This window comes from Harpia harpyja, chromosome 21 (genome assembly GCF_026419915.1).
Source record: "Harpia harpyja isolate bHarHar1 chromosome 21, bHarHar1 primary haplotype, whole genome shotgun sequence".
NCBI lineage: Eukaryota > Metazoa > Chordata > Aves > Accipitriformes > Accipitridae > Harpia > Harpia harpyja.
The window spans coordinates 18504400-18532397 of record NC_068960.1 but is presented as its reverse complement, the minus strand read 5'-3'; the positions used below and the strand labels follow the sequence as shown (position 1 = coordinate 18532397).

Sequence of the window (27998 nt, the reverse complement as noted above, 5' to 3'; positions counted from 1 at the left end):
CAAGATGGCGGCTTCCAGAGCGGCGGGGGCCGCGGGCGGGGGGCGGCGGCGGCCGCCGGTGCCGGCGGGGCGGGCGGTGGTGGCCGCCGCGCTGGCGGCGTTCGGCTGGCTGCAGGCGGCGCGCGGCGGCGGGTGAGTGTCCGCGGGGGGTGCCGGGGGCGGTGCCAGCCCTGCCGGCCCGGTGCGGGCGGCAGAGGGAAGAGGGCTCCGGGGGTCCCTTCCCGGCCCCTAGCGCCGCTCCGCTCTCGCTCCTGGGGCTCTGGCCGGGCGCCGCCGAGCCGGTGCCCCGAGGTCGGCTTGGTGGTGCGGCTACTAAGCGAGACAGCCCCCCCTTAAGCCGGGGTGGGATACAGCGGTACCGGGGACTGCCCGGGGGGAGGGGGGAAGCAGGGCCCGGGACGTCGGTGAGTCCTTCCCCGAGGCGAGCAGCTCGTGTCCCAGCACTCAGGGTTGCAGACGGGCTCTGCCAGGGCAGCCTTGGGGCAAACGGATCTTCTCATTGCAGGAGCCCCCCCAGCGACCCTCTGCTGCAGCCCTATTTCCCCTCCCAGCACGGCCCGCGGCACAACCACAGGTATGTCAGAGACTGTCAGCCTCTCAGGTACGGCAACGTAACACACGAAACTTGGCCCAGCGACAACAGGACGGGCGGCCCAGTGGCTACCACCAGGACGTTCGTTTCTTACATCCCCCCGGAGGGCAAGGACCGCAAGGTGGTCTATGGCCACTTCACTTTTGTGAGGAACCCCCTGAGGACCTTCTCTGTGCTAGAGCCGGGCGGTGTGGGAGGCTGCCAGGCTCAACGCAGAGCCCCCGTGGAAGAGACTGCAAAGCTCGGGAAGTGTCTCGTGGCCCAGAACGGCGGGTACTTTGACATGGGAACCGGAGAGTGTCTTGGGAACGTTGTGAGTGATGGAAAGCTGGTGAAAAACTCTGGAGGCCTGCAAAATGCTCAGTTTGGCATCCGGAAGGATGGCACCATGGTGTTCGGGTAAGAACTTGGGGGTTGTTTGGAGAGCGGTTTCTCCTCCCTGAAGACTGGTAGTCATCGCCGAGGCAGGAAGCACTGCCCAGGCACTGCCTCCTTGGCCTCTCCCAATTAGAGTAGAAGCAGGCTTTGAATGCTGAAATTAGGGATGTCCTACCTGTAGCCCATTGAGCTATCTCTTTGGCCATTAGCTTTTTGTCCCAGCATGAAGAGAAGCTGGGTGAGTTATCTGATGATCTCTATCTGCTTAAGTTCCTGTGTCTCCTCTCCCAACATGCAACAGGTACCCTTGATTATGGTAGAAGGGGGAGAGGTCTTTGTATTCCCCACAGAGGAGAGGCAGGGTGGACTATGTAACTGCTCAGGCTGCAGCACAGAAACACTGGGGTTGGAAGGGACCTCTGGAGGTGCCTTGTCCAACACCCTGCTCAGGTGTTGTTGGAGCAGGTTGCTCAGGGCCATGTCGAGTTGGGTTTTGAACATCTTCAAAAATGGAGGCTCCACAACCTCTCTGGGTAAACCTGTTCCTGTGATTGACCACCCTTTACAGTAGAAAAGTTTGTCTTACGTTAAGTTTCTTACTGCTAAGTAGAAATCCAGGCATCTCCTGGACTGCCTGCGCTCTGCTGTGTTGCCCTTTGTCATGGTTTAAGCCCAACCAGCGACTAAGTACCATGCAGCTGCTTGCTCACTCCTCCTCCCTCCCAGTGGGATGGGGAGGAGAATCAAAAAAAAAAGAAGTAAAACTCGTGGGTTGAGATAAGAATGGTGTACTAACTAAAGTAAAATAAAATGTAATAATAACAAATATAATAATGAAAAGGAATATATAAAAAAAAAGAGAGAAAAATAAAACCCAAGAAAAGACAAGTGATGCACAATACAATTGCTAACCACCCGCTGACTGAAGCCCGAGCAGCAATTCACCCCTGCCCCAGCCAACTCCCCCCAGTTTATATACTGAGTGTGACGTTCTATGGTGTGGAATATCCCTTTGGCTAGTTTGGATCAGTTGTCCTGGCCATGCTCCCTCCCAGCTTCTTGTGCACTTGCTTGCTGGCAGAGCATGGGACACTGAAAAATGCTTAACTTACTTAGGATAAGTGCTACTTAGCGGCAACTAAAACATCCGTGTGTTATCAACATTATTGTCACAGTAAATCCAAAGCATGCTGTACCAGCTACTAAGAAGAAAATGAACTCTATGCCAGCCGAAAACAGGACAATATCCACCCCTTATTCTATATCATTTATGTCATGCCCAGATCCCACACTTTCCAATACATTTCCAATTAATCACCACCACTTTTCCTCTCTTATAATACATACACACAGATATCATTTCTGCAGTGTATGGGCCATCTCTATAAAATGTCTGTTGAGTTCATTCAGTCCATGACTTTGGGTTCCATCCGTCATAACAATCTCTCTGGGCAGGCGGGAAGGTGCAAAGTCTGCTCAGTCAGCAGAACAGGATCGGGCTTTGGTGTGGTGCAGCAGGTGGGTGACAACGGTCACAGCAGGAGGATGGTGTGTAATGTTGGATCGTTGTGTGCAGTCAGTCCTGGTTCCATCACTGCTGTGCTTTGCTCAGTTTTATCAAAGTTCATTCTTCATTAATCTAAGTGATTCTTATTGTACTACCATTGATATAGCATTTAACAATTATAATAATGATGACATACAGTGGCAGGATTATATAGCAATCAACATCATACAATTTAATCTATTGGCCATTCTCACCTAAAATCAAATCCCCTTGAGGCACACATCGGATTTCCCCATCTTTCTGTATCATCCACCAAAGTCCTTGAGCAAAAACAATCCTATGAATGGGTTTGCATTTGCCTGAGGCAGGACTAACCCAGACTGTCTTCCCTAACATATTTTCTGTGTGCGCTACGGGGAGTTCATCCCCTTCTACGGTACGTAAAAGTTCTGATGGGGCAGGGTCAGCCCGATTGGCAGGTCCTCTGGTGTTGACTAACCAGGTGGGGCTTTTGCTAGATGTGTGTCCCAATATTTGAAGGTCCCACCACCCATTGCTTTCAATGTAGTCTTTAACAGTCCATTGTATTGTTTGACTTTCCCGGAGGCTGGTGCATGATAGGGGTTGTGATATACCCACTCAATGCTGTGCTCTTTGGCCCAGCTGTCTATGAGGTTGTTTCGAGAATGAGTCCCGTTGTCCAACTCAATTTTTTCTGGGGTACCATTCGCCATAAGACTTGCTTTTCAAGGCCCAGGATAGTGTTCCGGGCGGTGGCATGAGGCACGGGATATGTTTCCAGCCATCCGGTGTGTCGTGGTTTAACCCCAACCAGCAACTAAGCAGCACGCAGCCGCTCGCTCACCTTGGCCAGTTTGGGTCAGCTGCCCTGGCTGTGTCCCCTCCCAACTTCTTGTGCCCCTCCAGCCTTCTTGCTGGCTGGGCATAAGAAGCTGAAAAATCCTTGACTTTAGACTAAACATTACTTAGCAACAACTGAAAACATCAGTGTGTTATCAACATTCTTTTCATACTAAATCCAAAACATAACACTATACCAGCTACTAGAAAGAATTAACTCTACCCCAGCCAAAAACCAGGACACAGTGATTGCTTCCACCATTGTGAGCACATGGTGCTTGCCTTGGCGGGTTTGTGAGCATGCGATACAGTCAATCTGCCAGGCCCCCGCATATTTCTATTTCAGCCATTGTCCTCCATACCACAGAGGCTTTAACTGCTTGGCTTGCTTAACTGCAGCACGTTTCACATTCATGAATAATTTGTGCAATAGTATCTGTGGTCAAGTCCACCCCTTGATCATGAGCCCATCTATATGCTGCATCTCTTCTCTGATGGCCTGAGGTGTCATGGACCCACCGAGCCATAAATATGTTGCCCTTATGTTGCCAATCCAGATCTACGTGAGCCACTTTAATCTTAGCAGCCTTGTCTACCTATTGATTGTTTTGACATTCTTCAGTGGCCCGACTCTTGGGTACATGAGCATTTATGTGACATACTTTTACCACTAGCTTCTCTAGCCAGGATGCAATATCTTGCCACAGTGCGGCAGCCCAGATGGCTTTACCTCTGCACTGCCAGTTGCTCTGCTTCCATTGCTGCAACCACCTCCACAGGGCATTTGCCACCATCCGTGAGTCAGTATAGAGATAAGGTATTGGCCATTTTTCTCATTCAGCAATATCAAGCTAACTGTTTGGCTTTCACCTCTGCAAACTGACTCAATTCACGTTCTCTCTCAGCAGTTTCTGCAACTTGTCATATAGGACTCCATACAGCAGCTTTCCACCTCCATGTTTTCCCACAATGTGACAGGACCTATCAGTGAACAGGGCATATTGCTTCTCATTTTCTGGCAGTTTATTATACAGTTGGACCTCTTCAGCACCCGTCAACCTCCTCCTCTGATGATATTCCAAAATCTTTGCCTTCTGGCCAGTCCATGATCACTTTTAGAGTTCCTGGGCAACTGTGGTTTCCTATCTGAGTCTGGCGTGTGATCACTGCAACTCACTCACTCCATGTAGCATCAGTTGCATGATGCGTAGAGGAGACACTCCCTTTGAACATCCAGCCCAGAACTGGCAGTCAGGGTGCTAAGAGGAGCTGTGTTTCAGTACCAACCACTTCCGAGGCACCTCAAACTCCTTCATATGCTGCTAGTATCTTCTTTTCAGTTGGAGTATAGTGGGCCTTAGATCCTCAATAACCCTGACTCCAAAACCCTAGGGGTTGGCCTCGGGTGTCCCCCACTGCTTTCTGCCAGAGGCTCCAGGTGGGGCCATTCTCCCCAGCTGCAGTGTAGAGCACGTTTTTAACATCTTGTCCTGCCCAGACTGGCCCAAGGACTACTGCATGAACAATCTCCCATTTAATTTGTTCAAAGGCTTGTTGTTCCTCAGGGCTCCATTTAAAATCCTTCTTCCAAGTCACTTGATAGAGAGGGCGTACAATGAGACTGTAATTTGGAATATGCATCCTCCAAAAGCCCACATTGCCTAAGAAAGCTTGTGTTTCCTTTTTACTAGTCAGTGGAGACATAGCTGCTATTTTGTTGATCACATTCATTGGGATGTGACGACATTTATCTTGCCATTTTATTCCTAAATCCTAAAAACTGGATCTCCTGTGCAGGTCCCTTAACCTTAGTTTGTTTTATGGCAAAACCAGCTTTCAGGAGAGTTTGGATTATTTTATTCCCTTTCTCAAAAACTTTTTCTGCTGTGTTGCCCTATACAATGATGTCATCAATGTATTGCAGGTGTTCCAGAGTTTCACCCTTTTCCAGTGCAGTCTGGATCAGTCCCTGGCAAATGGCGGGGCTGTGTTTCCACCCCTGGGGCAGTTGATTCCAAGGGTACTGGACGCCCCTCCAGGTGAAAGCAAACTGTGGCCAACACTGCTGCAAGAGGGATTGAGAAAAACACATTAGCTATATCAATTGTGGCATACCACTTGGCTGCCTTTGACCCTAGTTCATATTGATGTTCTAGTATGTCTGGCACAGCAGCATACAGGAGTGGCATGACTTCATTCAAGCCACAATAGCCTACTGTTAGTCTCCATTAGACTTTTGCACTGGCCATATGGGGCTGTTAAAAGACGAGCAAGTCCTGCTGATCGCTCTTTGGCTCTCCAGTTGACGAATCAGCGTATGGATGGGAATCAGGGAGTCTTGGTTGGTGCGATATTGCCACCAGCGCACCATTATGGTAGCAGTTGGCACCCGTTCTTCAGCCCTCAGCAACCCCACAACAGAAGGGTCCTTCGAGAGACTGGGCAGGGTGGACAACCTGTTTAATTTCCTCCAAGGCAGCTATACCAAAGGCCCACTGGTACCCTTCTGGGTCCTTGAAATACCCTCTCCTGAGGTAGTCTATGCCAAGGATGCAGGGGGCCTCTGGGCCAGTCACAATGGGGTGTTTTTGCCACTCATTCCCAGTTAGGCTTATTTCAGCCTCCAATACAGTTAGCTGTTGGGATCCCCCTGTCACCCCAGAAATACAAATGGGTTCTACCCCTTTGTAGCTTGATGGCTTTAGGGTGCATTGTGCACCAGTGTCTGCTAGAGCCTTGTACTCCTGTGGGTCTGATGTGCCAGGCCATCAAATCCACACAGTCCAGTAAACCTGGTTGTCCCTCTCCTCCACCTAGCTGGAGGCAGGGCCCCTCTAGTCCTAGTCATAGGATTCTCCACTCACTTCTTGTAAAAATGGATTAGAATTCCTTCTCATAGGATCAGGAGTAAGATCAGCCCTTCCACTCTGTCTGGCACACTGCTCACACTGCCCACCAGAGACTGGAGCAGCGATTTTCCTGGAAGAACCCTCATTTGTGATTGTTTTTCCTTGCGATTCACATACCCGTGCATCTACGGCCAAGGTAGTTTTCCATCCCACTTCATCATATCCTCTCCATGTTCACACAGGTGAGACCACAGGGTACCCCGTGGTGTACCTTTATGTCCTCTCTCTTGAGCAGAGGGACACTTATTCCTAATAGCTGAGATACTGGTCTGTACATGTGGGAGGCAGAACTTGCCCTCAAATCACTGGAACTCTCAGGACAGTTTCTCGATTAGTATGTCTGGCAGTTTCTCCACAGCTGAGATGAGGGAGGAAGAGAGACTTTCTTCGTATTGCCGGAGTCGGCTGGCCAATTCATCCAGCATTGGTCCCTCTTCATCTTTCCAGTCCATTACTGCCAACAACTTGGCATATGAGGATGGTGCGCTCCGTGTAAACTTCCACCACATGGGTTGTGTGCATTGGACTTTGTCTGGATCTGTGGGTAACTGCGCATTGTCCGGATCATTATAAACCATCTCCTGCACAGCTAATTCCCTCAGGTACTAGATACTTTTCTCCATGGTAGTCCACTTGCTTGGATGACATACAACATCTTCCTTGAAGGGATACCTTTCCCTCATGCCTGACAGAAGTCGCCTCTGGAGGCTGAGGCCTTGTGTCTTTTTCCCAGTCACTTTGTCAGTGCCCCCTTCCCTAGAAAGGGATCCCAGCTACTTGGCTTCCCTACCCTCTAATTCCAAGCTACTGGCTCCATTATCCCAGCATTGGAGCAGCCAGGTGATAATGTGCTTGCCTGGATGACAGCTGAAGCCTTTTTGCAGCTCACTCAGGGATAGGGATTGGGTGATTATCTCTGGTTCTGCCTCTTCCTCCTGTTCTCGTGATGATGCTGGTTCACCTTCATCCTTTGCTAAGCAAGCTGGGGTTTTTTTTGAGTATTTCTTCTTCTCTACAGGGGTGACTGATACTGGCACGGGTTGGTTCTCTGGTTCAGCTACAGAGCCTGTCACAGGGGTTGGAGTAACCACAAAGCCTGTCATTTTGTTTTCAGATCCAGAGACCTTCTCTTCCCCTTAAGGGTACTGAATAGTGTTGAACAGGGCTCGGTAGGCACAGGCCAGGCCCCAGCACATTGCAGTGATTTGTGTCTCCCTGGAATTGTCAGGGTGACAGCATACTTTTTCCAAATGTTCTACTAGTTTTTCAGGATTCTGCCCTTGTTCAAAGGTGAAGTTCCAAAACACTGGAGGTGCCCACTGCCCTAGGCATTTGCCCATGGTATTCCACACACCCTGCCACTCTGGTATCTGGGAGATACTCTTAAATAGTTGTTTAACCTTAAACAAGGCCTGAACCACATTCAGGAACATGCTAGTTCCTAGCAATAGGACCATGTTAGTTTTAACGTTCCAAGGATATTAAAAATTCTCAAACATTGTTGTAATTAGACTGGAGGAGAAGAGGAAGGTGAAGGAAGGCGTCTACCCCATAGGTTGGCTCTCCGTGGAGAAAAGGTAAAGGATGTAATTATTAATAGTTTCCGATAGATGGCTCCCGAAGTACAGAGATAACAGCAAACTGAGTACAAATACCAGATTAGTCCCATGACGGATAATTTTATCGTACCATAAATCAGTGTTACATAGTACAACAAAGTGAAAACCTTAATCCACCTCCCACGGATGATAAGCAGCAGCACAGGTAAGGTGATACATAACATAACTCAGAATGAGTGTGACAACTCTTAAGAGCCAATAAATCAACATTGTGACCAGCGACTATTAAACTAATATAATGAATGCTTATAACAAATTTGTTTTAACATGCTCTGGTCAGATCGGTTGTTATCTCAACCCTTCGAGCCCCACATTGGGCACCAAAAAGGACTGTTGTGGTTTAAGGCCAGTCAGCAACTAAGCACCAATGCAGCCGCTCACTCACTCCCTCCTCCCCCCTCCCAGTGGGATGGGGAGGAGAATCAAAAAAAAAAGAAGTAAAACTCGTGGGTTGAGATAAGAATGGTGTACTAACTAAAGTAAAATAAAATGTAATAATAACAAATATAATAATGAAAAGGAATATATAAAAAAAAAGAGAGAAAAATAAAACCCAAGAAAAGACAAGTGATGCACAATACAATTGCTAACCACCCGCTGACTGAAGCCCGAGCAGCAATTCACCCCTGCCCCAGCCAACTCCCCCCAGTTTATATACTGAGTGTGACGTTCTATGGTGTGGAATATCCCTTTGGCTAGTTTGGATCAGTTGTCCTGGCCATGCTCCCTCCCAGCTTCTTGTGCACTTGCTTGCTGGCAGAGCATGGGACACTGAAAAATGCTTAACTTACTTAGGATAAGTGCTACTTAGCGGCAACTAAAACATCCGTGTGTTATCAACATTATTGTCACAGTAAATCCAAAGCATGCTGTACCAGCTACTAAGAAGAAAATGAACTCTATGCCAGCCGAAAACAGGACACCCTTTCAGCAGGTACCAGGAGAGTTAAAGTCCCCCATAAGTGCCAGGGCCTGTGAACATGAGGCTCTTTCCAGTTTTCTGAAAGGCTTATCTACTATTTCTCAACCAGGCAGTCTGTGGCAGAGATCCACCATGATGTCACCCACACTGATCTGCCAGAGCTCTAATCCTATCCCATAAGCCCTCAGTTACCTTGTGGTCAGTGCCTAGGCAGAATCATAGAATCATTTAAGTTGGAAAAGACCTTTAAGACCATCAGGTCCAACCGTTAACCTAGCACTGCCAACCACCACTAAAGCACGTCCCTAAGCACCACACCTACACGTCTTTTAAATCCCTCCAGGGATGGTGACTCAACTATTTCCCTGGGCAGCCTGTTCCAATGCTTGACAACCCTTTCGGTGAAGAATTTTTTCCTAATATCCAATCTAAACCTCCCCTGGCGCAACTTGAGGCCATTTCCTCTTGTCCTATCGCTTGTTATCTGGGAAAAGAGACTGACCCCCACCTCGCTACAACCTCCTTTCAGGTAGTTGTAGAGAGCGATAAGGTCTCCCCTTAGCCTCCTTTTCTCCAGACTAACCAACCCCCGTTCCCTCAGCTGCTCCTCGTAAGACTTGTGCTCTGGACCCTCCACCAGCTTCGTTGCCCTCCTTTGGACACACTCCAGCACCTCAGTGTCTTTCTTGTAGTGAGGGGCCCAACACTGAACATGGTATTCGACGTGCATCCTCACCAGTGCCAAGTACAGGGGGACGGACCATCACTTCCCTGCTCCTGCTGGCCACACTATTTCTGATACGGGCCAGGATGCCGTTGGCCTTCTTGGCCACCTGGGCACACTGCGGGCTCATATTCAGCCGGCTATCAACCAACACCCCCGCGTCCTTTTCCACCAGGCAGCTTTCCAGCCACTCTTCCCCAAGCCTGTAGAGCTGCATGGGGTTGTTGTGACTGAAGTGCAGGACCCAGCACTGATCCTTGTTGAACCTCATACAGTTGGCCTTGGCCCATCAATCCAGCCTGTCCAGATCCCTCTGTAGAGCCTTCCTACCCTCCAGCAGATAACACTCCTGCCCAGCTTGGTGTTGTCTGCAAACTTACTGAGGGTGTACTCGATCCCCTCGTCCAGATCATTGATAAAGATATTAAACAGAACTGCCCCCAGTAGTGAGCCCTGGGGAACACCACTTGTAACTGGCTGCCAACTGGATTTAACTCCATTCACCACAACTCAGCCAGTTTTTTACCCAGCAAAGAGTACACCCATCTAAGCCATGCACAGCCAGTTTCTCCAGGAGAATGCAGTAGGAAACGGTGTCAAAAGCTTTACTAAAGTCCAGGTAAACAACATCTGCAGCCTTTCCCTCATCTACTAAGTGGGTCACCTTGCCATAGAAGGAGATCAGGTTAGTCAAGCAGGACCTGCCTTTCACAAACCCATGCTGACTGGGCCTGATTGCCTGGTTGTCCTGTACATGCCACGTGATGGCACTCAAGCTGATCTGCTCCATAACCTTCCCCAGCACCAAGTTCAGAGTGACAGGCCTGTGGTTCCCTGGATCCTTCCAGCCCTTCTTGTAGATTGGCGTTATATCTGCTAACTTCCAGTCAACTGGGACCTCCCCAGTTAGCCAGGACTGCTGATAAATGATGGGAAGTGGCTTGGTGAGCACTTCTGTCAGCTCCCTCAGTACCCTTGGGTGGATCCCATCTGGCCCCATAGACTTGTGTGTGTCTAAGTGGTGCAGCAGGTCGCTAACCATTTCCCCTTGGATTATGGGGTCTTCATTCTGCTCCCTGTCTTCCAGCTCAGGGTGCTGGGTACTTGGAGAACAACTGGTCTTACTATTAAAGACTGAGGCAAAGAAATACCTCATCCTTTTCCTCATCCTTTGTCACTGTTTCCCCCTGCATCCATTAAAGGATGGAAATTCTCCTTAGCCCTCCTTTTGTTGCTCATGTATTTATAGAAACGTTTTTTACTGTCTTTTATGGCAGTAGCCAGATTAAGTTCTAGGTGGGCTTTGGCCCTTCTAATTCTCTCCCTGCATAACTTCATGACATTTTTGTAGTCCTCCTGGGTTGCCTGCCTCTTCTTCCAAAGATCATAAACTCTCCTTTTTTCCCCAAGTTCCAGCCAAAGCTCTCTGTTCAGCCAGGCCGGTCTTCTTCCCTGCCGGCTCGTCTTTTGGCACATGGGGACTGCCTGCTCCTGCGCCTTTAAGATTTTCTTCTTGAAGAACGTCCAGCCTTCCTGGACTCCTTTGCCCTTCAGGACCAAGGGACTCTGTCAACCAATCCTAAACAGGCCAAAGTCTGTCCTCCAGAAGTCCAAGGTAGCAGTTCTGCTGACCCCCTCCTTACTTCTCCAGGAATTGAAAACTTACAATTTCATGATCACTGTGCCCAAGACAGCCTCTAACCATCACATCACCCACAAGTCCTTCTCTGTTCACAAACAAGAGGTCCAGCGGGGTGCCTTCCCTAGTTGGCTCCCTCACCAGCTGTGTCAGGAAGTTATCTTCCACGCAGTCCAGGAACCTCCTGGACCGTTTCCTCTCCACTGTATTGTATTTCCAGCAGACATTTGGTAAGTTGAAGTCCCCCATGAGAACAAGGGCTAGCGATTGTGAGACTTCTCCCAGCTGCTTACAGAATATTTCATCTGCGTCTTCATCCCAGTTGGGTGGTCTACAACAGACTCCCACCATGATATCTGCCTTGTTGGCCTTCCCTCTGAATCTTACTCCAAACCACTCAACCCTATCATCACCATCATTAAGCTCTAGACAATCAATACATTCCCTAACATACAGGACTACCCCACTGCCTCTCCTCCAGGCATTCCTGCTGCTGTCTCATGTAAAGGGCAGCTGCTTCCCACTTCTCCCACCACCCTCCTTGGGTACAGGCTCTTCCTAAGAGCCTGTATCCATCCATTGCAGCATTCCAGTCACATGCACTGTCCCACCATGTCTGCATGATCCCAGTGAGGTTGTAGCCCTGCAGCTGCACAGACCTCTGATTCCTCCTGTTTGTGCTTATACTGCTTGCGTTACTGTACAACTTCCCATAGACACCCACTGATTTTCCAGGGCAAAAGCTTCCCCATGAGTCCCCTCACCACTTCCTTATTTGTGTGCATATGGTGCGCTCACCTTTTGTTAATACTTTGTTGTTTCATGTTCTCTTGTCCATGTGGCCCTGTAACCTTCACTTGCCAGCCTGGTCTACCACTTCCTCACTTGACTGTGGGTGATTATTTCCCTCCTGTTGCTTGCCTGGTTTAAAGCTTTCCGCACCAGATTGCCTCTACAGAAGTTACTTTTGCCTCACTTGGTCATGTGGATGCCATCTCTGCCAGTCAGTCCTCAGAGAGGGTTCTAGCTTTGTAAAAAGCAAATTCCTATTGTCAACATGAGCCGTGCTACTGCACAGTGACCCACAGACTCCATCTACTGCTTCTCAAACCCTTCCTCCTCACCAGCAGGATTGAGGAGAGGACCACCTGGGCCGCCCTTGGCTATCACCCCCAGAGCTATGCAGTTGCTCTTGGTACACTCCTAGTTTCCCCTGGCAGTGCTGTTGGTGCCCGCGTGGAAGAGCAGCAGGGGATAGCAGTCTGGGGGCTGGAGAAGTCTCAGCAGTCTCCCCACAACATCCCAGATCTGAGCCCCCAGCAAACGTCACTAGACAGGCTAGCAAATGGGGGCCTCTCTGCCCCGCTGTGAAGGGTTAACCCTGGCTGGATGCCAGGTGCCCACCAGAGCTGTTCTATCACTCCCCCTCCTTCTCAACTGGACAGGGGAGAGAAAATATAACAAAGAGCTTGTGGGTCGAGATAAGGATAGGAGAGATCACTCACCAATTACCGTCACGGGCAAAACAGACTCAGTTTGGGGAAAAATTAACTTGATTTATTACAAATCAACCGGAGTAGGGTAATGAGAAATAAAACCAAATCTCAGAACACCTTCCCTCCACCCCTCCCTTCTTCCCGGGCACAACTTCACTCCCGGATTCTCTACCACCCCCCCAGCGGCACAGGGGGACGGGGATGGGGTTTACGGTCAGTTCATCACACGTTATTTTTCTGCCGCTTCATCTTCCTCAGGGGGAGGACTCATCACACTCTTCCCCTGCTCCAGCGTGGGGTCCCACCCACGGGAGACAGTCCTCCACGAACTTCTCCAACGTGGGTCCTTCCCACGGGCTGCAGTTCTTCACGAACTGCTCCAGCATGGGTCCTTTCCACGGTGTGCAGTCCTTCAGGCACAGACTGCTCCAGCGTGGGCCCCCCACGGGGTCACAAGTCCTGCCAGAAAACCTGCTCCGTGGGCTCCTCTCTCCACAGATCCGCAGGTCCTGCCAGGAGCCTGCTCCAGCGCGGGGTTCCCACGGGGTCACAGCCTCCTTCGGGAACCCACCTGCTCCGGCGTGGGGTCCTCCACGGGCTGCAGGTGGATATCTGCTCCACCGTGGACCTCCATGGACTGCAGGGGGACAGCCTGCCTCACCATGGTCTTCACCACGGGCTGCAGGGGAATCTCTGCTCCGGCGCCTGGAGCATCTCCTCCTCCTCCTTCTTCACTGACCTTGGTGTCCGCAGGGTTGTTTCTCTTACATGTTCTCACTCCTCTCTCCGGCTGCCGAAATCCCGCTGTCCCAACTTTTTTCCTTCTTAAAAATGTTATCACAGAGGCGTTACCACTATCGCTGATTGGCTCGGCCTTGGCCGGCGGCGGGTCTGTCTTAGAGCCGGCTGGTATGGGCTCTGTCGAACACAGGGGAAGCTTCCAGCAGCTTCTTACAGAAGCCACCCCTGTAACCCCACCCGCTACCAAAACCTTGCCACACAAAACCAATACACCCGCAGCAGGGAGCTTCCACCTATCACTCACCCACCTCCTCTGGTGCTGCTGCAGGGTTCAGGTTCAGCCAACACAGACACTTTATTTCACAGAGCTGCCAGCCCCTTGCCTGCTGCCAGGGCACTGAACCTGGGTGGAGGAAGAGCTCCCTCCTGGTGCCAGAGTTCACAGTCTTCCAGCCTTCATCATCACAGGAATTGCCACCCCAGCAAGCAGGTCCTGGGTTCTTCTTCTGGGTGTTGTGGGGTTCAGGATTTTGTTTCTGCAGGCTATTAGGAAAGATCTGTCCATCTCTTTCTCATCATCCCTGCTGCTGTGCAGTGTGCAGACCTCCTCCTGTAGCTCCTTGTCGCAGCAGCGTAGCTCCTCAGCCAGCATGCACTAGGACACCATTTCCCACCATCAGCTTCAGCGAGAGGCACAGGTATCCCTGCAGCCTGAGAGCTGGAGCACTGCCTTCTCCCTCCACAGCTCAAGCTGAATTGAGGTGTCTGCTGTACTAGAGATAGCTGCAGAAGTTGGTGCTGGAGACTGTGCCCTGTGGTGTGTCACCAGAGCTGTCCACACGCACTGCCCTCTACAGAAATTCCAGCTCCCCACCACATGAGCTGCAACATCTCTTTGACTCTTGGGAGCTGTGGTCTCAGCCTGGTGTGACACTCCCTAATCAGCTGGAGACAAAAGCTCAAAGCACCCTTTGATGAGGAATAGCTGACAGAACTGTTAGTACTTGCTGGAAGTAAAGGCCCCCAGTAGCTACCCTTCCCCAACAGCAGCAGGCACCCTAAAGGTCATAGAAGGGTTCCCAGAGGTCCTTCTGATCACCTCAGAAGACTGAGAAACAGCCTGGAACCTGCTGCATCTGTTGGCTGTATTCTCCACCCTTCTGTTAGCCCACTCCCATGTGCCCTCAGACCTCAGCAAAGCCAAAATGACTGTACCAAGCCCGGGCTTTAGTGTGCAGCCATTCCCTGACAGCCCTGAGAACCACAGCCCTAAGAACCACAGCCCTAATTTACACGGTAGAGGGGCTGGCGGAGTTGGTGACATGTCCCCTTTAATGAGGGGGCTTCTGCCGAGGGGACCAACAGCAGCTGCAACGTTGCCGTTGAGTCCTTAATCTCAGCTCTGCCCTGCTTCTCTCCTGCTCCAGCAAGATCTCCCATGTTAAATGGAGTCAGGGCACTGTGTGAGCTGCTGTCTGCTTGGTGTCTTTGCAGCTTCCAAAACATGACACTAGAAATAGTTTTGGTGTAAATAATTTGGGCTGTCAGGGCAGTGGGGAAAGTAATTCACATTTGGCCCTTTCACACTATATCACAAGCAGCAGGAGGGTGCACTGGGGCACATTGTTACCTCCCACCTAGCAAAGACGCTGCCTCTACCACCTGGACTGAGGATGGATAATTGCAGGCTTTAAAAGCTGACTGTTGATTAGTCCATGCTCAAGCTGTTGTGCAATTTGATCCATTTTCAGCTGTGTTCATTTTGTCTTTGTGTTCCTTTCCCGTGGGTACAGGGATTTCTTTTTGCATGTTTTTCCATTCGGGTATTTTCAATTACACTTTCCTACAAAGCATGAAGCTTTGTTCAGCTGCAGTCATGGATAATGAAAAGCTAAAAGTTGAGCATCCAGCTCCCACAAGACATGTCTGGAGCACATAGAGCAATCAGTTTTAAACCAAAAACCACTGGCAGAACTTACAGCGAAAGCACAGCTCTTCAGCCCCAACCTTTGCTGCTGTCTTCTCCTATCAGTTGCAAACATCACCTAGCATCAGGTTCTGATGAGGCAGATGTTACTCAGCACCCTAATTCTTGAGAGAAGAATATCCCTTGGGAAGCATTCTGCAGCGACACACAATGCCTGATCATGGAAATGGTTGCTGAACAGTCCTCTTACTGTCTGACTATTCAGTGAAAGGTTGTGCTGTCTGGAAGAGTAGAGGAAGCTCTTTCCCAGACGGAGGGGAGTAGGTGGCATCCAGCAGTGTCTTCCCCTCAGTGCAGCTGTAGGCAGACTGGATGCTGTTGCTGAAAACCCTCTCAAAAGCTGTTTGGTGTCACTGTTTTGCAGAATGGAAGCTGACAAGATGTTACAGCTGCTTCCACAGCTCCTGAGTATTTGGCAATGGCTCTGCCCTTATTATCCTGGCTCAGGTCCACTGGCCACATCGTTGGCAGTTGTTTCATGCACAGTGGCCTGGGACCATCATTAACAGTGGTTTTGTGCAGAATAGCGGAGAACAGGGTCCACTGTGGCTGCTAAAGTGATGTTTCACGCTGCTTGGCCTCTAGTTTTAGATGTAGCTAGCTTTCATTCAGCCACCTTCTCCCCTTCTCCCTGCTTCTGGAGCCTGCTGGCAGCAGAAGAGGCTTTTACATGAGACTGCTGTGACTGTGGGTAACCCCTCCTGCTCTCTCTTTCCTAGTTACCTGTCTGAGGAAGATGTCTTGGATCAAGCAAACCCTTTTGTGCAGCTTGTGAGTGGGGTAGTTTGGCTCCTAAGAGATGGAGAAGTGTACATCAGTCAGAGTCAAATGGCTGAGTGTGGTGAAATTCAAACCACAGGTAAATATTGTAAAGCCTAGCTTCAGCCTGGGTATAGATTGTCCATCTGATGGGGCTGTTGGAAGGAGGGCGTAGCAGTGGAAACTATATTGTCTAGTTGCAGTTTGCTACTCACTCAAGAGGTCCAAATTTCTTCTGTGCTACTTTACCCCGAGTCTGCGGCAAGCGCAGTACAAGAAATAGGCTGCCTGCAAGGTGAGGCTGCACTCACCTGTTCAAGGTTGTTGAAGAGAATTCACTGAGGACTGTAAATAGTGGTGGCATGATGGGTGTTAATACTTGTCCAGAGAAACTCAAAGCAGATGCCTCTTACAGGATTTTTAAACTGAGGGCTTCTGAATCCCCTTCTTCGTGCCTGTGCCAGACAAAAACCTTAACATGAGTGCTTCTGGAAATGTTATTCCTAGATGGGCTTGGATGAACAAGAGGAACCTGAACTCTGTTCTCATTGTGTTTCAATTTAGATGAGCTCCTTGCTGGGAGCTGTTTTGCAGACAGATGTGTCTAAACAGCCAGTTCTGTCACCCAGATGGTGTGTGAATTATTCCCTCTCCTGCACAGGAACCTTTGACAAGTTCATCAATGTGATATCAGCCAGGACCGCAGTTGGACACGACAGTCAGGGGCAACTGGTCTTGGTTCATGTGGATGGACAGACAGAATCCAGAGGGTAAGGCTAGGGTTGTGGTAAGGTCTTGGGGCAGGTGCAAGATCGGTCTTTAAATTCTGTCACTGGACCTGGAGGGACTCTGTGGCTCCCAGTAATATATTTTAAGGCAGAGACTGGCAGAGCTCAAGAGGTCGGTTGACCACACCACTGTTTGGTCAGAGCCAGAAAAGGCTAAGGCAGCCTCCAGGCAGCAAGTCAGCATACCTGGGGTGGGAGAGCTTCCCCCCTTCCACTGAGGTGAGGGACCAAGCTTCTAGCATAGCAGTTTCTTTGAAGTCAAATAGCATGAATGAGCAATGAACAACTTTGCTTTTGCAGAGTCAACCTCTGGGAAATGGCTGAATTTCTGAAGCATCAGGGAGTTGTCAATGCTATCAACCTGGATGGTGGAGGGTCTGCAACGCTGGTCTTAAATGGGACCCTTGCAAGCTATCCGTCTGAGCACTGGTAGGTGCTGGCAGCCCATGTCCAGGGCTGCACAAGTAACCACGCAGCTCCTGTTAGCTTGCAGAGCTCAGTCCTACCCTTCTGTTCTGCAAGGGAGTCAGTCTGCATTGCTGGGAGATCACAATGTAAAGGCAAGCGACAAATTTTGAGAGAGAGAGTGACTCTAAAATTTAAAGCGATTTAGTGACTACATGTTTTTTCCACTTAGTCATCCAGGATTAAAGTTTAGCTGTTTTCAGACATGCAGCAAAGCTGTTCGACATCACTGAGTGGCTTGATGTGGGAATCAGATAAGGAAACAGCTCTTAGACTGGGAGAGTCAGAGCTGCACATTCACAGGAATTAGCAGAGATCTGTCAACAGCTTTTTATTATGAAAGAGAAACACTGACTTAGAGACCCTGCCCTGCCTTACGTGAAGGAACCTAAAGAATATTTTACTTTAAATTTAGCTTTTTAGTCATTTCTGACTGTAAACATGAAAGGATTTAAAATTCAGTTTGCAGTCTGACAGTTGAAAGGCAGGCATTGCTATAACTGCAATGACGTCACTTATGTCAAAGCAAATAACATTCAAGAAAAGGCATGTTGAACGCCCAAGTTAAGGGAAGCTGGGACTGCTTAAAGGGAGACTTTGCATGTTGCTTTCTGTAATTCCATGTTTGAAATGACTCCTATCCATTAGGAGTTAACACTTAGTTAAAACATTGACTCAAATCTAGTATTATGTTTATATTTTCCCATTATTAATGTTCTTGTTTGCCAGTGTGAATCAGGATGAAAATTTGTGCATTAGATCAACTGGTTTCACGTAGGGCTGGGAGCAGCACAGTGCTTGCACGCCTTATGGGACCCGTCTTCTGTCCCCAGCTCCTTTGACAACATGTGGCGTTGCCCTCGGAGCATCTCGACCATAATGTGTATCCATGAGCCTGCCTGCGAACCTGCAGACTGCAGCGGTCACGGGAACTGCATGGAAGGGGAGTGCCACTGCACTGAGGACTTCTGGAGAGGTCCAGCCTGTGACATCTTGGACTGTGGCCCTTCCAACTGCAGCCTGCACGGCATCTGCACCGACTGTAAGTCACTGTGGTGTGCAAAGGCTTCTAACATGGAGATGCCAGTGGGTGCTCGTGGGTAGCTCTAGGGGAAGCACAATCCGGGCAGTGTATACATGGGGAATATCACTTACCTGCCTGCAAGGCACCTCAGCGCATCGCTGTGTGCAGTCCTGGCCGGTTCACAAAGTCCATTCCCACTCTGGTGTGAAGGAGTGCATCTCACATGAACTGGCACCAGCAGTAGCCGCTTCCTTCACTGCAGAGAGCAGTACCCTTTGGCGAGGCTCCCCGGGCCCGGGATCCCAGCCTTGTAGGGCTGCCAGTGCTGATTGTCTGGCCAGCCCATGCCCTGACTCTGGAAGCCAGCAGGTGCTGTGTGCCTTGGCCCTTGTCTTACCTTCTGGGTGTATGGAACTGCTCTCCTCTTTCCCTCCAGCATCTGAAGCAGCAGCAGAGATGGTCAGAACATGTTGCCTTTAGGAGACAGCAGCGGGGCCAGGCTGGGACTCAGATTTGGAAACTGGACCTGTAAATAGGACTTGACTTCAAACTCTGTGTCTCAGTTTCTCTTTCTGGCCCCTGGGGCTGTGCTCCCGGTTTGTTTGTAAATCTGCTGATGGGAAGGGCAGTGTATTACGCTGTGTGACAGAGCAGCTGAGTTCTGCCCCCTTCCCTTAATGTTCATTCTTTACTTGACTCTCCTGCTTCATGATTTTTACAAGTATGCAGTTGCTACTCTTCCATAAACTCATTTTGCATCTAGGGACTGCCATAATGTACACCACGTAACTTCTGCTCCTCTGTGCCTGCTCAGTCCTGTTGCCCTGTTTCTGTGCTACCTCCCTGATTCAACTCACAGTCAGGTTTGCACCAGTGAAGTGACTGGTCAGAGCTCAGTGGATGCAGCGGTTGCTAATAGTTCACCCAGAGTTAATCTCTCGAAATCCCATCGGCAGGGGGTTCTGCTGTGTTTGGCAGCTGTAGGGGGGTGCATATTTAAACCTCACCTGTGTGTGAGTTCAGGATTCCTCTTCTGTGGGTTCCCTGGCAGGGAGAGTTAAGAGAGCACCCCAAGAAGCAGAAGCTCCTAATTTTGAGTTCCTGCTATTTCTAAGTCTTTCTCTACTCTTAATGCTTGTTCGCGTGTGTTTGCACAGCTGGATGCCGGTGTGATGCTGGCTGGATTGGCACCAACTGCAGTGAAGGTAATGCTGATCTCCACTCCGCTCCACTTCTTCATAGCCAGCAAGAGGGTAATGTGAACCACTTCCTAATGGCTGGCAGCCTGCAGTGGCGGGTGGCTCCCCAAGAGGGAGCAGTGAAAGGAAAGGCTACACGGTGCGCTTTCCTTTTTGTCAGTGTGAGGTTAATCGGAGCCTGGGCATCTTAAGATTGGCTTGGTGCGAAGCACTTTAAGGCCTTGCTCCTTATTCTGCTTCTGTTCTCTGAGCAGCTGTGAACTCCCTGTGCCAGTGAATACTCCCGGGGTATAAGCATGGGGTGGGATTGCTTGCCTTTGTAGTGAGGGCCCTGACGAGATCTCTGCTTGTCTCCTGCAGCTTGTGCTAGTGGTTTCTATGGGAACGCTTGCACCCAGAAATGCCAGTGCCAGAATGGTGGCTCATGTGACCCTGTGTATGGAGCCTGTTCCTGCCCGGCTGGGTACTATGGCACCAGCTGTGAGCAAGGTAAGGGCTGCTCTGAATAACGGCCTGGGGAGAGGCTTTTGTGTCACATCTGGGCCACCTCTTGGCCTGGGGAGAGGCTTTTGTGTCACATCTGGGCCACCTCTTCTGGGCAAAGCAAGCAGGAAGTCTGCCAGGCAGGCTCAGGCCTGAACTTCACAGCTGGAGCATAACCTGCCAGCTCCCAGCTCTTAAGGGCTTGCCTGTCCTAGCCAAACTGGCTAAAAAGAAAAGGAAGGAGCAGAGAGGAAAGGGTTTTCTTCATCACTAGAAAATTGTGGATGCCTGTTTAGTCTCTGCCCCAAAGAACTGGGCTGCTTTCCCAAGCTCGTGAGTGTAGAACATGAGTACTTGAATATCCTTCGCTTGAGGGTGTCACACCAGGCCCTGCCTGCAGCCTGGGCTTCACGTGGTCCGGGTCAGTGAGTGTGAAATGCTCCAAAGGGCCATTCTGGCTTACGACCTTCAAACTCAGGCTGTACACATGCTAGTGCTAACAGAGCTAGGGATGTTCTTGATTGTGTAACTGCTCCAGCTTTTCTGAAGTGCTCGAGGCCCCCTGTGTACCTGACTGAACAGCCTGCTCTGGTGACAGGACAAGTTAATTACAGTGTGGGTGTAAACTTCTGGTGTGCATGGTTTGTTCTCAGCCTAGGAACACCCAGCCAGCCTGATCCCTATTTTACAAAATCTTCCCTGTGAAGTAAACAAAATAATAGCAGTTAACTCACAGTTGGGTGCATTCAGGCTGGAGGAAGCAGGGTGGGCAGGCAGAACAGCTATGTCAGGCTGCAGGAAACCTGGGGACCTGACTGCTTCCCTTTAGGAATTGGCCACTGCTGCCCCCCCTCCACCTTTGCTTATGAGCCCAAGCCGCAGGACCGTAGCTCAGATGTGGCAGGAAGAAAAACACATTGGAAGCAACAAGGCCAGAGACTGCTGTGGTGACAGAAGCAACACAAATACCTCAGTGAGATGTAGGTGAGGTTTGAGCCTTTCCTAAAGCTCTGAGTGTGCCCATCCTTCCTGGCACTGAGCTGGTGCAGCTGGGCAAGCAGGCACAGTTGAGCTGGGGGCAGGGGGGAGCTGCAGTCATAGGCTGGATGGTTTCAAACCAGGTGGAGCTTTGACAATGACCGACTTCTTTGTAATCAATTCCCTAGAGTGTCCCATGGGCTGGTATGGGCCAAACTGCCAGAAGCAATGTGCATGTGAACACATGTGTCCCTGCGACCGGGAGACAGGCAGCTGCAATGTCACCTATGAATTGGCAGTACAGGACCAGTTAAACAAAGGTATCTCTGGTTACAGTGGTTGTGTCTTAAAAAAAAGTTAGAATGACAGCTTTAGTGCATAATGTTGTGTTTGCTTAGTTACCAGCTCTGGCTGGCTGTCATCTTACCTAAGCTTGCTCTTTTTTAGTGGAATTTTACACCATCCCCAATACTACCTTTCTTCCCGCTATTCTTTGTTTTCCAGCTGGGCGGTGTTTGGCTTCCCAGAGTAAGGGAAGGAGCAAAGAAAAATTCTCTCTGTCAGAGTAAGTGTGTAATACTCGTCATATACATGTATATGTACACACTGAGTCCATGCCATCAATTGCTTGCTGTGAGATGGAGTTGTTCACACCACCTCCTGGGTGGCAGGGCCGTGTGTCAGTGAAGCTTAGAGACCTGCTGCTTCATTGCCCAAAGCATCTGTGTTCTGACTTTGTTGTATCACCTACAGCTCTCATGACAGGAAAGATGAGGATAGGGAAGGCACGATTAAGCGTTTAGCACCTTAAGACAAGTGCTGAGCTGAAGCCCCCACCAGTGACAGTTGATGCTCTGACCCTGGTGCTCTGCAGCTCGCAGTTAAACAAGAGCCACCTTTCCTCTCCCACTGATGCACTGTATAGGCAACAAACGGACGAGGGCAGTTCTGACACCAGAACATGGCTTCTGTCGTGTTGGCGAAGCTACAGTCGCTCTGCAGGCACAGCTGGTCACTTGTTAACGGAGTGGAAAGCTAAAAACAGCCATGTGCTCTGGCTGCCGGAGCAGCCTTTCAAAGGCTTTCACAGAGCATGTTCTCACCGCAAGCTTGTGATGTCAGAGAAGGGAGTACAAACTTTGAGAAATCATTTGCACGCTGGGAGCATGTGAAAGCAGGTCAAGAGATGTTGCTTATGTGGATTTTGCTTCTGTCTGACAGAAAAACCTGGATCTTCATGACCTCTGTCTTGGCTCTGCTTCTGGTAATTAGCACCATGGGAAACGTAGGCCTTTTTCTCAAGGCCAGGTCAGAGAGGCGCCATGAGAGTGGCAACTATCTCTACCACCCCCTGAGGGAGATGAATGGGGAAGCCAGTCACACCTCCACATCTGCTGCCTGCGAGACAGAAGATACTCAGGACCAAAGCCAGGCACTCCTGTAGAGTCCCAGATGAGAAGAGATGAGGTATTTCGCTCTGCCCCTTGTACTGCCACTCAGCACTGACTGTTACCGAGGCTATTCAGACTAGAGTATAAAACTGCTGACTAACCTGAGAGCAGCAGCAAGATCCCTCAGTCCAAGAAACTGCCTTGCTTGTGGCCCAGCCCTGCTGAGAACATGGCTAGCTTCCCTGCCTTCCTCCGCTGCCCTGGCTGGAGCAAACAGGACTGCATAATTAGTTGCCATGAGAGGATGCAGGGCACAAGCCATGGGGCCAGCTTCCACACACACAGGTGGATAATGGAATTCCTTTGCTCTAGCAGGAGAGGAAGTGGGCTGGTTCCCTCCAATACTTGAGGGAAACAGGTGAGAAATGTAAGCTGTAGGCACTTCAGAAAGGTCCCTTCTCACCTGAGCAGTGGTAAGTATTTTTAAGATGCAAGATAAATTGCCCCTAGCATAAAGCTAGGCTTAAGGAAGCTGGCTTAAGGATGGTGTAGTCTATACCTGTCTGCCCTTCCCTGGTAAGCTCAGACTTTTATCAGAAAACTGAAAAAAAAAGTTGGTTTAAAATCTTGAAATGGGTGCAGTACACAATAAAACCACAGCATTCCTCCTCCTGGCCACAGTGGTAGGCTCAAAGGCTGACACACAGGGTTGGGGCTTTCTTGCACCTGACCTGTGTTGACTGGAGGGCCACAGTGTTTTCTTACCAAATACTTATTCGTAGAAGTAGTCGAAGAGGTGCATGATGAGCACTGCATTTTTGGTAGGTTCTTACAGTACAGCAACATAAAAAGCCTTGTCAGTTCAAAAATTTCATTCTTGCATTCTCTCATATCTCCCAGAAGCTGGTGTGCTCCGCTCAGCTGTGTGGGCTGCCACTTAGGGACCACAGCCTGGAGCTCTCCCACCTGGGGAAGGGAAGGGAAGAAAAGAGACAGCAGCAGCCTGGCATGGTCAGCACAACAGGACCAAGTCGTGGGACTGGGCTCACCCTACCCCAGCCTGATCAGCCCAGCGGGACAGTCCATGTGGTGGCCCTTGCTCACTGCTGCTAGAACTGCCCTTCCCTTGTCAGAGGGAACAGCCACCAGCAGCAAGCTGGTGCCTCCATCAGGAAGAGCTTCAGGCAACCCAGGATCCTGAACATCTCGGCTGGAAATCTGACCTTTTACTAGAACACACCCTTGCATGACACCTTTAAAAAAAAAAAAGTGAGTTTGCTTCCACGTGAGGGAAAACTAGCCTCTAATGTGCTACTCTAATGCTGCAAAGGGGGGGTTTAAAGCCTGTCTGAGCCTGAATATTAACATTTTTATGCACTCCAGTTTTACCTCTCCAAGGATATGTAATTTTTTGTGCCACTGTTAGCATCAAATCAATCTGTAAAGAGAAGATTCTATTTTTCTACTATTTACAGAAGGCTATTTGAAACTTGAATAAAGTCTTTTAGTGATAACTGCCTGAAACTCAAATTCTTAATATGCAGTTGTAGAATGAAGATGTGATCCTTTTCCAGTTAATCTTGGCTGGCCATTTGAACCCAGTGGGCCCTCTTTATTTTAAATAACCAATTACACTACAGGATGATATGTTGTACCAGCCTGCTCTGTGGTACGAAAACAAACAAAAAATGCTGGTTCTACAGGAAAAAATTAAAGAATATTTTAGTTAAAAAGTAGGAATAACTGAATACAAGCAAGCTTTACCTCCATTTCTGTGGGTAAAGACAGCAGCACATGTGATTAAATTTTCAGTTTACCACAATTTGAACAGTTGCATCAAACAATTAGACATGTTCTTTAGAGATTTTTTATTTCCAACATACAGAAATGTACAGCTCTTACCAGAACCTACAAATACTGTAAATAAGTACATTTGTTGTCAAGTAACACATTACAAAGCACTCTGCATTTTGCTAGTGTGCTTTTAAAGAATGTTTGGGGTCTTTTGGCTGAGAAAAATCAGGACTTCAATATGTAAAAAAATGAAGACAGCTGCAAGAGAGAGAAAGTAAGTGCTTGCTGAAAAAAATTAATGCCCATTTAACTTATATACATAACTAATAGCTTGGAAGTAGATGTTGATGTCATTAAAAGCTAATGCATGTCACATGATTCCAATTTAGCCTTCTAAGAGAGAAATAATCAGGTATAAGAATCATCACAAACATGTTGGAAGAATATTAAAGCTAATAGCATGCAGGAATCTTTGACAAATGCTTGTCAACTTTAGTCCTTAAGAGTCTAATAGCTCTGTTTCTTGCATTATTTGGCTCACAGGATAAACATTGCAGGTACGAAAGAAGTGTGAGCTAGTAAAATGCATTTTGAAATAAGGGATTCCTCTGACTCTAGTACAGCTGGCCTTAGCCACTGCATCAATACATAGCAGCTTCACACCTGAGTTGAGTGGACAGCTGGGCTCACCCCTTCCTACCACCAATTCTGAGTTGCAGTAAGCATTACAGATTTAAGATGACTGGGTTATGGCATTTTCAAAATTTTTTGATGAATAAACCAAATTGGGATTAGAAATTCTTATTAAAAGTTGGGGTTTTTTTCCTGTTGCTGAAAGGGGATTGATATAACCAAACTGGCCAACCATAAGACTGAAGCAAATGAGACAGCATCAAACTCCGCAGCACACCCATCTACGCAGCCAAAGTGACTGCAGTCGCTCAGAATTTCCTCACATAATGACAACCAGGATCACTCGTCCCCCAACAGCAAGTACAGGAAGCTGAGAAACAGCCAAGACAGCTCTCAGTGCCTCCCTGCTGAGAGTGCATTAGAGTGCCAGTTTCCAGCTTAACCCATGGCACATGGAAGTGGTAAAGCAGCCAGCACTGCTGCTTTTTGCACCTTCCTGGACTAGAGCCCCCCCTCAGTCCCTCCACAAAGCTAAGCTCTTCTGTCCACAGCAGTTAAAAAAGCCCTTTTCAAAGCTGAAAGGTGGCAAGATGTTTAGCCCAAAAGACTCAGGTGCTACATTCCAGCTTTGCCCCAAGTCTAGTCTGACATCCACCTTCAGTGTGTGCCCACTGATGATGTGCTCTATGTTTGCCTTTCCCCATCCTACTGGGACAGAAGCCAGTAAACAGCAGGATGGGGAAAACCTGTAGAAATTACTAAGAATAAAGGTTTCACATGTGGCCATATTTAATTGTAAACAATGGCACAACACTTTGTACCTACAGCATAGCATCCTTGCTCTTGAGGTCTTGTATCACACATTAAACATGGCAACAGCTCTTTGAGGTAGGTATTGTGTTTTGCATATGGAGTATTTGAAACAGGGGAAAGCCCCAATCTACTGAGGAGCTATTTTTTAAAGTACCCAGCTAGTTACCTGAACACAGCCTGAGCTCGGTGACTTCACTGAGGAGCAGCTCCCATGATATTGCTGGGGAGCAGGGAGGGCCTTGCTGCATCACTAGCTCAGCACCCAAAACTGGAGTCTGTTTTTCAAGGTTCTGGCTTAAGAGGCTTCTGAGAGATGAGTGGCTCCCAGGGACCCAGAATCCAGAACTCCTCCCAGTCTCAACTCATAAGAGGCTGCTGTGAAGGCAACTGCATGTTTTATTTTCTAAAGCATGCCGATGTCATTTAGAGGGGGAAAAGGTGTTTTAGAAGTATTCTGCTTCTCTTGTATCTGCAGTTCACAAAGTCAGGTTTAAAAAGCACAGCGCAGCATCAGCCACAAGATCCAGGCTGCTGCCCCCTTTCTCCTGCTATGTTAACATTCAGGGAAAAAAAGGGGGGAAAAAAAACCCCTATATTGCAGCATTTAAATTGGTAGCAAAGTAAATTTGTAGGTGGAATAACCCAGGCAGTTCTGCTTAAAATTGACAAGAGAGAGATCACAAAATGCTTCCCAAACAGATGTGTGCAGCAGTGTCTTGTGGAGCAGGAGAGCGGTACTACCAAGGAACGAGAGGAAAAAACTGTGGTTGTGATATCCCTGGAGCCAGCTGGAGGGAGTGCTCCATAGGACCAGCCCTTCATCTCTTCCTGGCTCATTCAGAGACCTGCCGGGGTGCCAGGTTCCAGGTGCCTCACTGACAAGAGTTGAACACCCAAAACTTTTACTGGTGGGAGGAGAACAGCACATGCCACATTTGAAAAAAAAAAAAAAAATCCAGTGCAATGGAAGAGATTCTTAACCAGAGCAAACCAAGGGAAACACAGGAAACATGAATGTTACCACCACGGGACATGACCAACCCTGTAAGAATCAAGCCACAAGAAGCTGAAATCCTCAAAGAGCACAGGGAGGATGAGGCTGGGTCTTCTCCTGATGCTTTAGGAGTCAATTTGAAACTCTATTTCTAGCATGATGGAGGTTTAGGCATCACAAGACTCTCAGATTTGATCCCCAGTATACAAGCTCAAAGACTGCATAGGATTGCGCAGTCCTCAGATGAAGTAATAAGATCAATAGTAAAACAAGAGGGGACTGAAAAAGAATTTGAAAAACTATGGGTAACAGCTGGAGGTGACAAGAATAAAATACCATCTATTGGGGACCCAAGTGCTATTAGGGTAACATCTAAGGAAGCAGGCGAAGAGGAACCAGCTTCAGAATGGGAGCTATCAGCCCCCCAAATTATTTTTCCTAAACCATGTGACTGGCAAAACCAGAAATTTATAAATTGGACCAAGTTGCAGTCCCAGGGCTGAGGTATTACCAACTTTGAGAAAGATAAAATTAGTAACAATTGGATTGAACAATATAGGGGTATCCCTCACAGAAAACTCCTCACTGCACTGCAATTAAGAGCTAATGTGTATGCCACCAGGGAATTCCTGGCAAGGGGGAGACAGGAATCGCAAATAAAATCCTGTTGACACTGTAAATTGGAAAATGAGACGTGTGCTTATATCATTGGGTATTGCCCCACACTACAAGATGCTAGCATCAAAAGACATAATCAGTTATGTGAAATATCGATAACTGAAGCCAAAAAGAAGGACTGGATTGCGTTCCAGGAGCCTATATTAAAAGATGAACAAAATGAAATATATAAGCCTGATCTGGTATTCATAAAGGGAGATCAGGCGATAGCTATTGATGTGACAATTCGATATGAAAGTAAATTGACATCATTGTCACACACGGTAGCAGAAAAGGTAAAGAAATATTGCCATCTTAAAGACCAAATTCAAGAACTAACGAATGCCAAAAATACTAAATTTAAGGAATTCCCTGTGGGTGTGCGAGGAAAATGGTATTCTGGCAATTACAAAGTGTTAAAAGCATTGGGAATCTCAAGTTCCCGGCAAGAAAAGATTGCATGTTCTATATCAAAGAAAGCATTATTTACGTCTGTTGATATTATATATATTTTTGCAAGTCGATCGAGAACTGCTGTTAAGAACTTAAGTATTTGATTGTTATCGTTCCGCTGTATTGCTGTTTTGCTGTATTGCCATTTATTTCTTTAATAAAGTTACCCCTACCCTGCCTGCTACATCATCA

General features: G+C 48.6%; 1 protein-coding gene across 1 annotated transcript; it reads left to right on the top strand.

Annotated features, from left to right (window-relative positions):
* Positions 1-4: 4 nt before the first annotated feature.
* Positions 5-27995, top strand: NAGPA (N-acetylglucosamine-1-phosphodiester alpha-N-acetylglucosaminidase). Its single transcript, XM_052772562.1, has 12 exons — positions 5-132; positions 506-991; positions 16095-16234; positions 16796-16904; positions 17223-17351; positions 18221-18429; positions 19569-19616; positions 19971-20099; positions 21260-21391; positions 21576-21636; positions 22293-22538; positions 23363-27995. Exons 1-11 carry the CDS (start codon positions 5-7, stop codon positions 22513-22515), a joined length of 1794 nt encoding a protein of 597 aa, XP_052628522.1. The 3' UTR covers positions 22516-22538; positions 23363-27995.
* Positions 27996-27998: the final 3 nt, after the last annotated feature.

What these genes read in the sequence shown, in the direction of transcription:
- NAGPA (XM_052772562.1), top strand. Translation starts at nt 5, where the DNA reads ATGGCGGCTTCCAGAGCGGCGGGGGCCGCGGGCGGGGGGCGGCGGCGG. An exon ending in GCACGGCATCTGCACCGACT is followed by an intron (nt 18,430 to 19,568) that starts GTAAGTCACTGT and finishes GTGTTTGCACAG; the next exon opens with CTGGATGCCGGTGTGATGCT. An exon ending in TGGCACCAGCTGTGAGCAAG is followed by an intron (nt 20,100 to 21,259) that starts GTAAGGGCTGCT and finishes TCAATTCCCTAG; the next exon opens with AGTGTCCCATGGGCTGGTAT.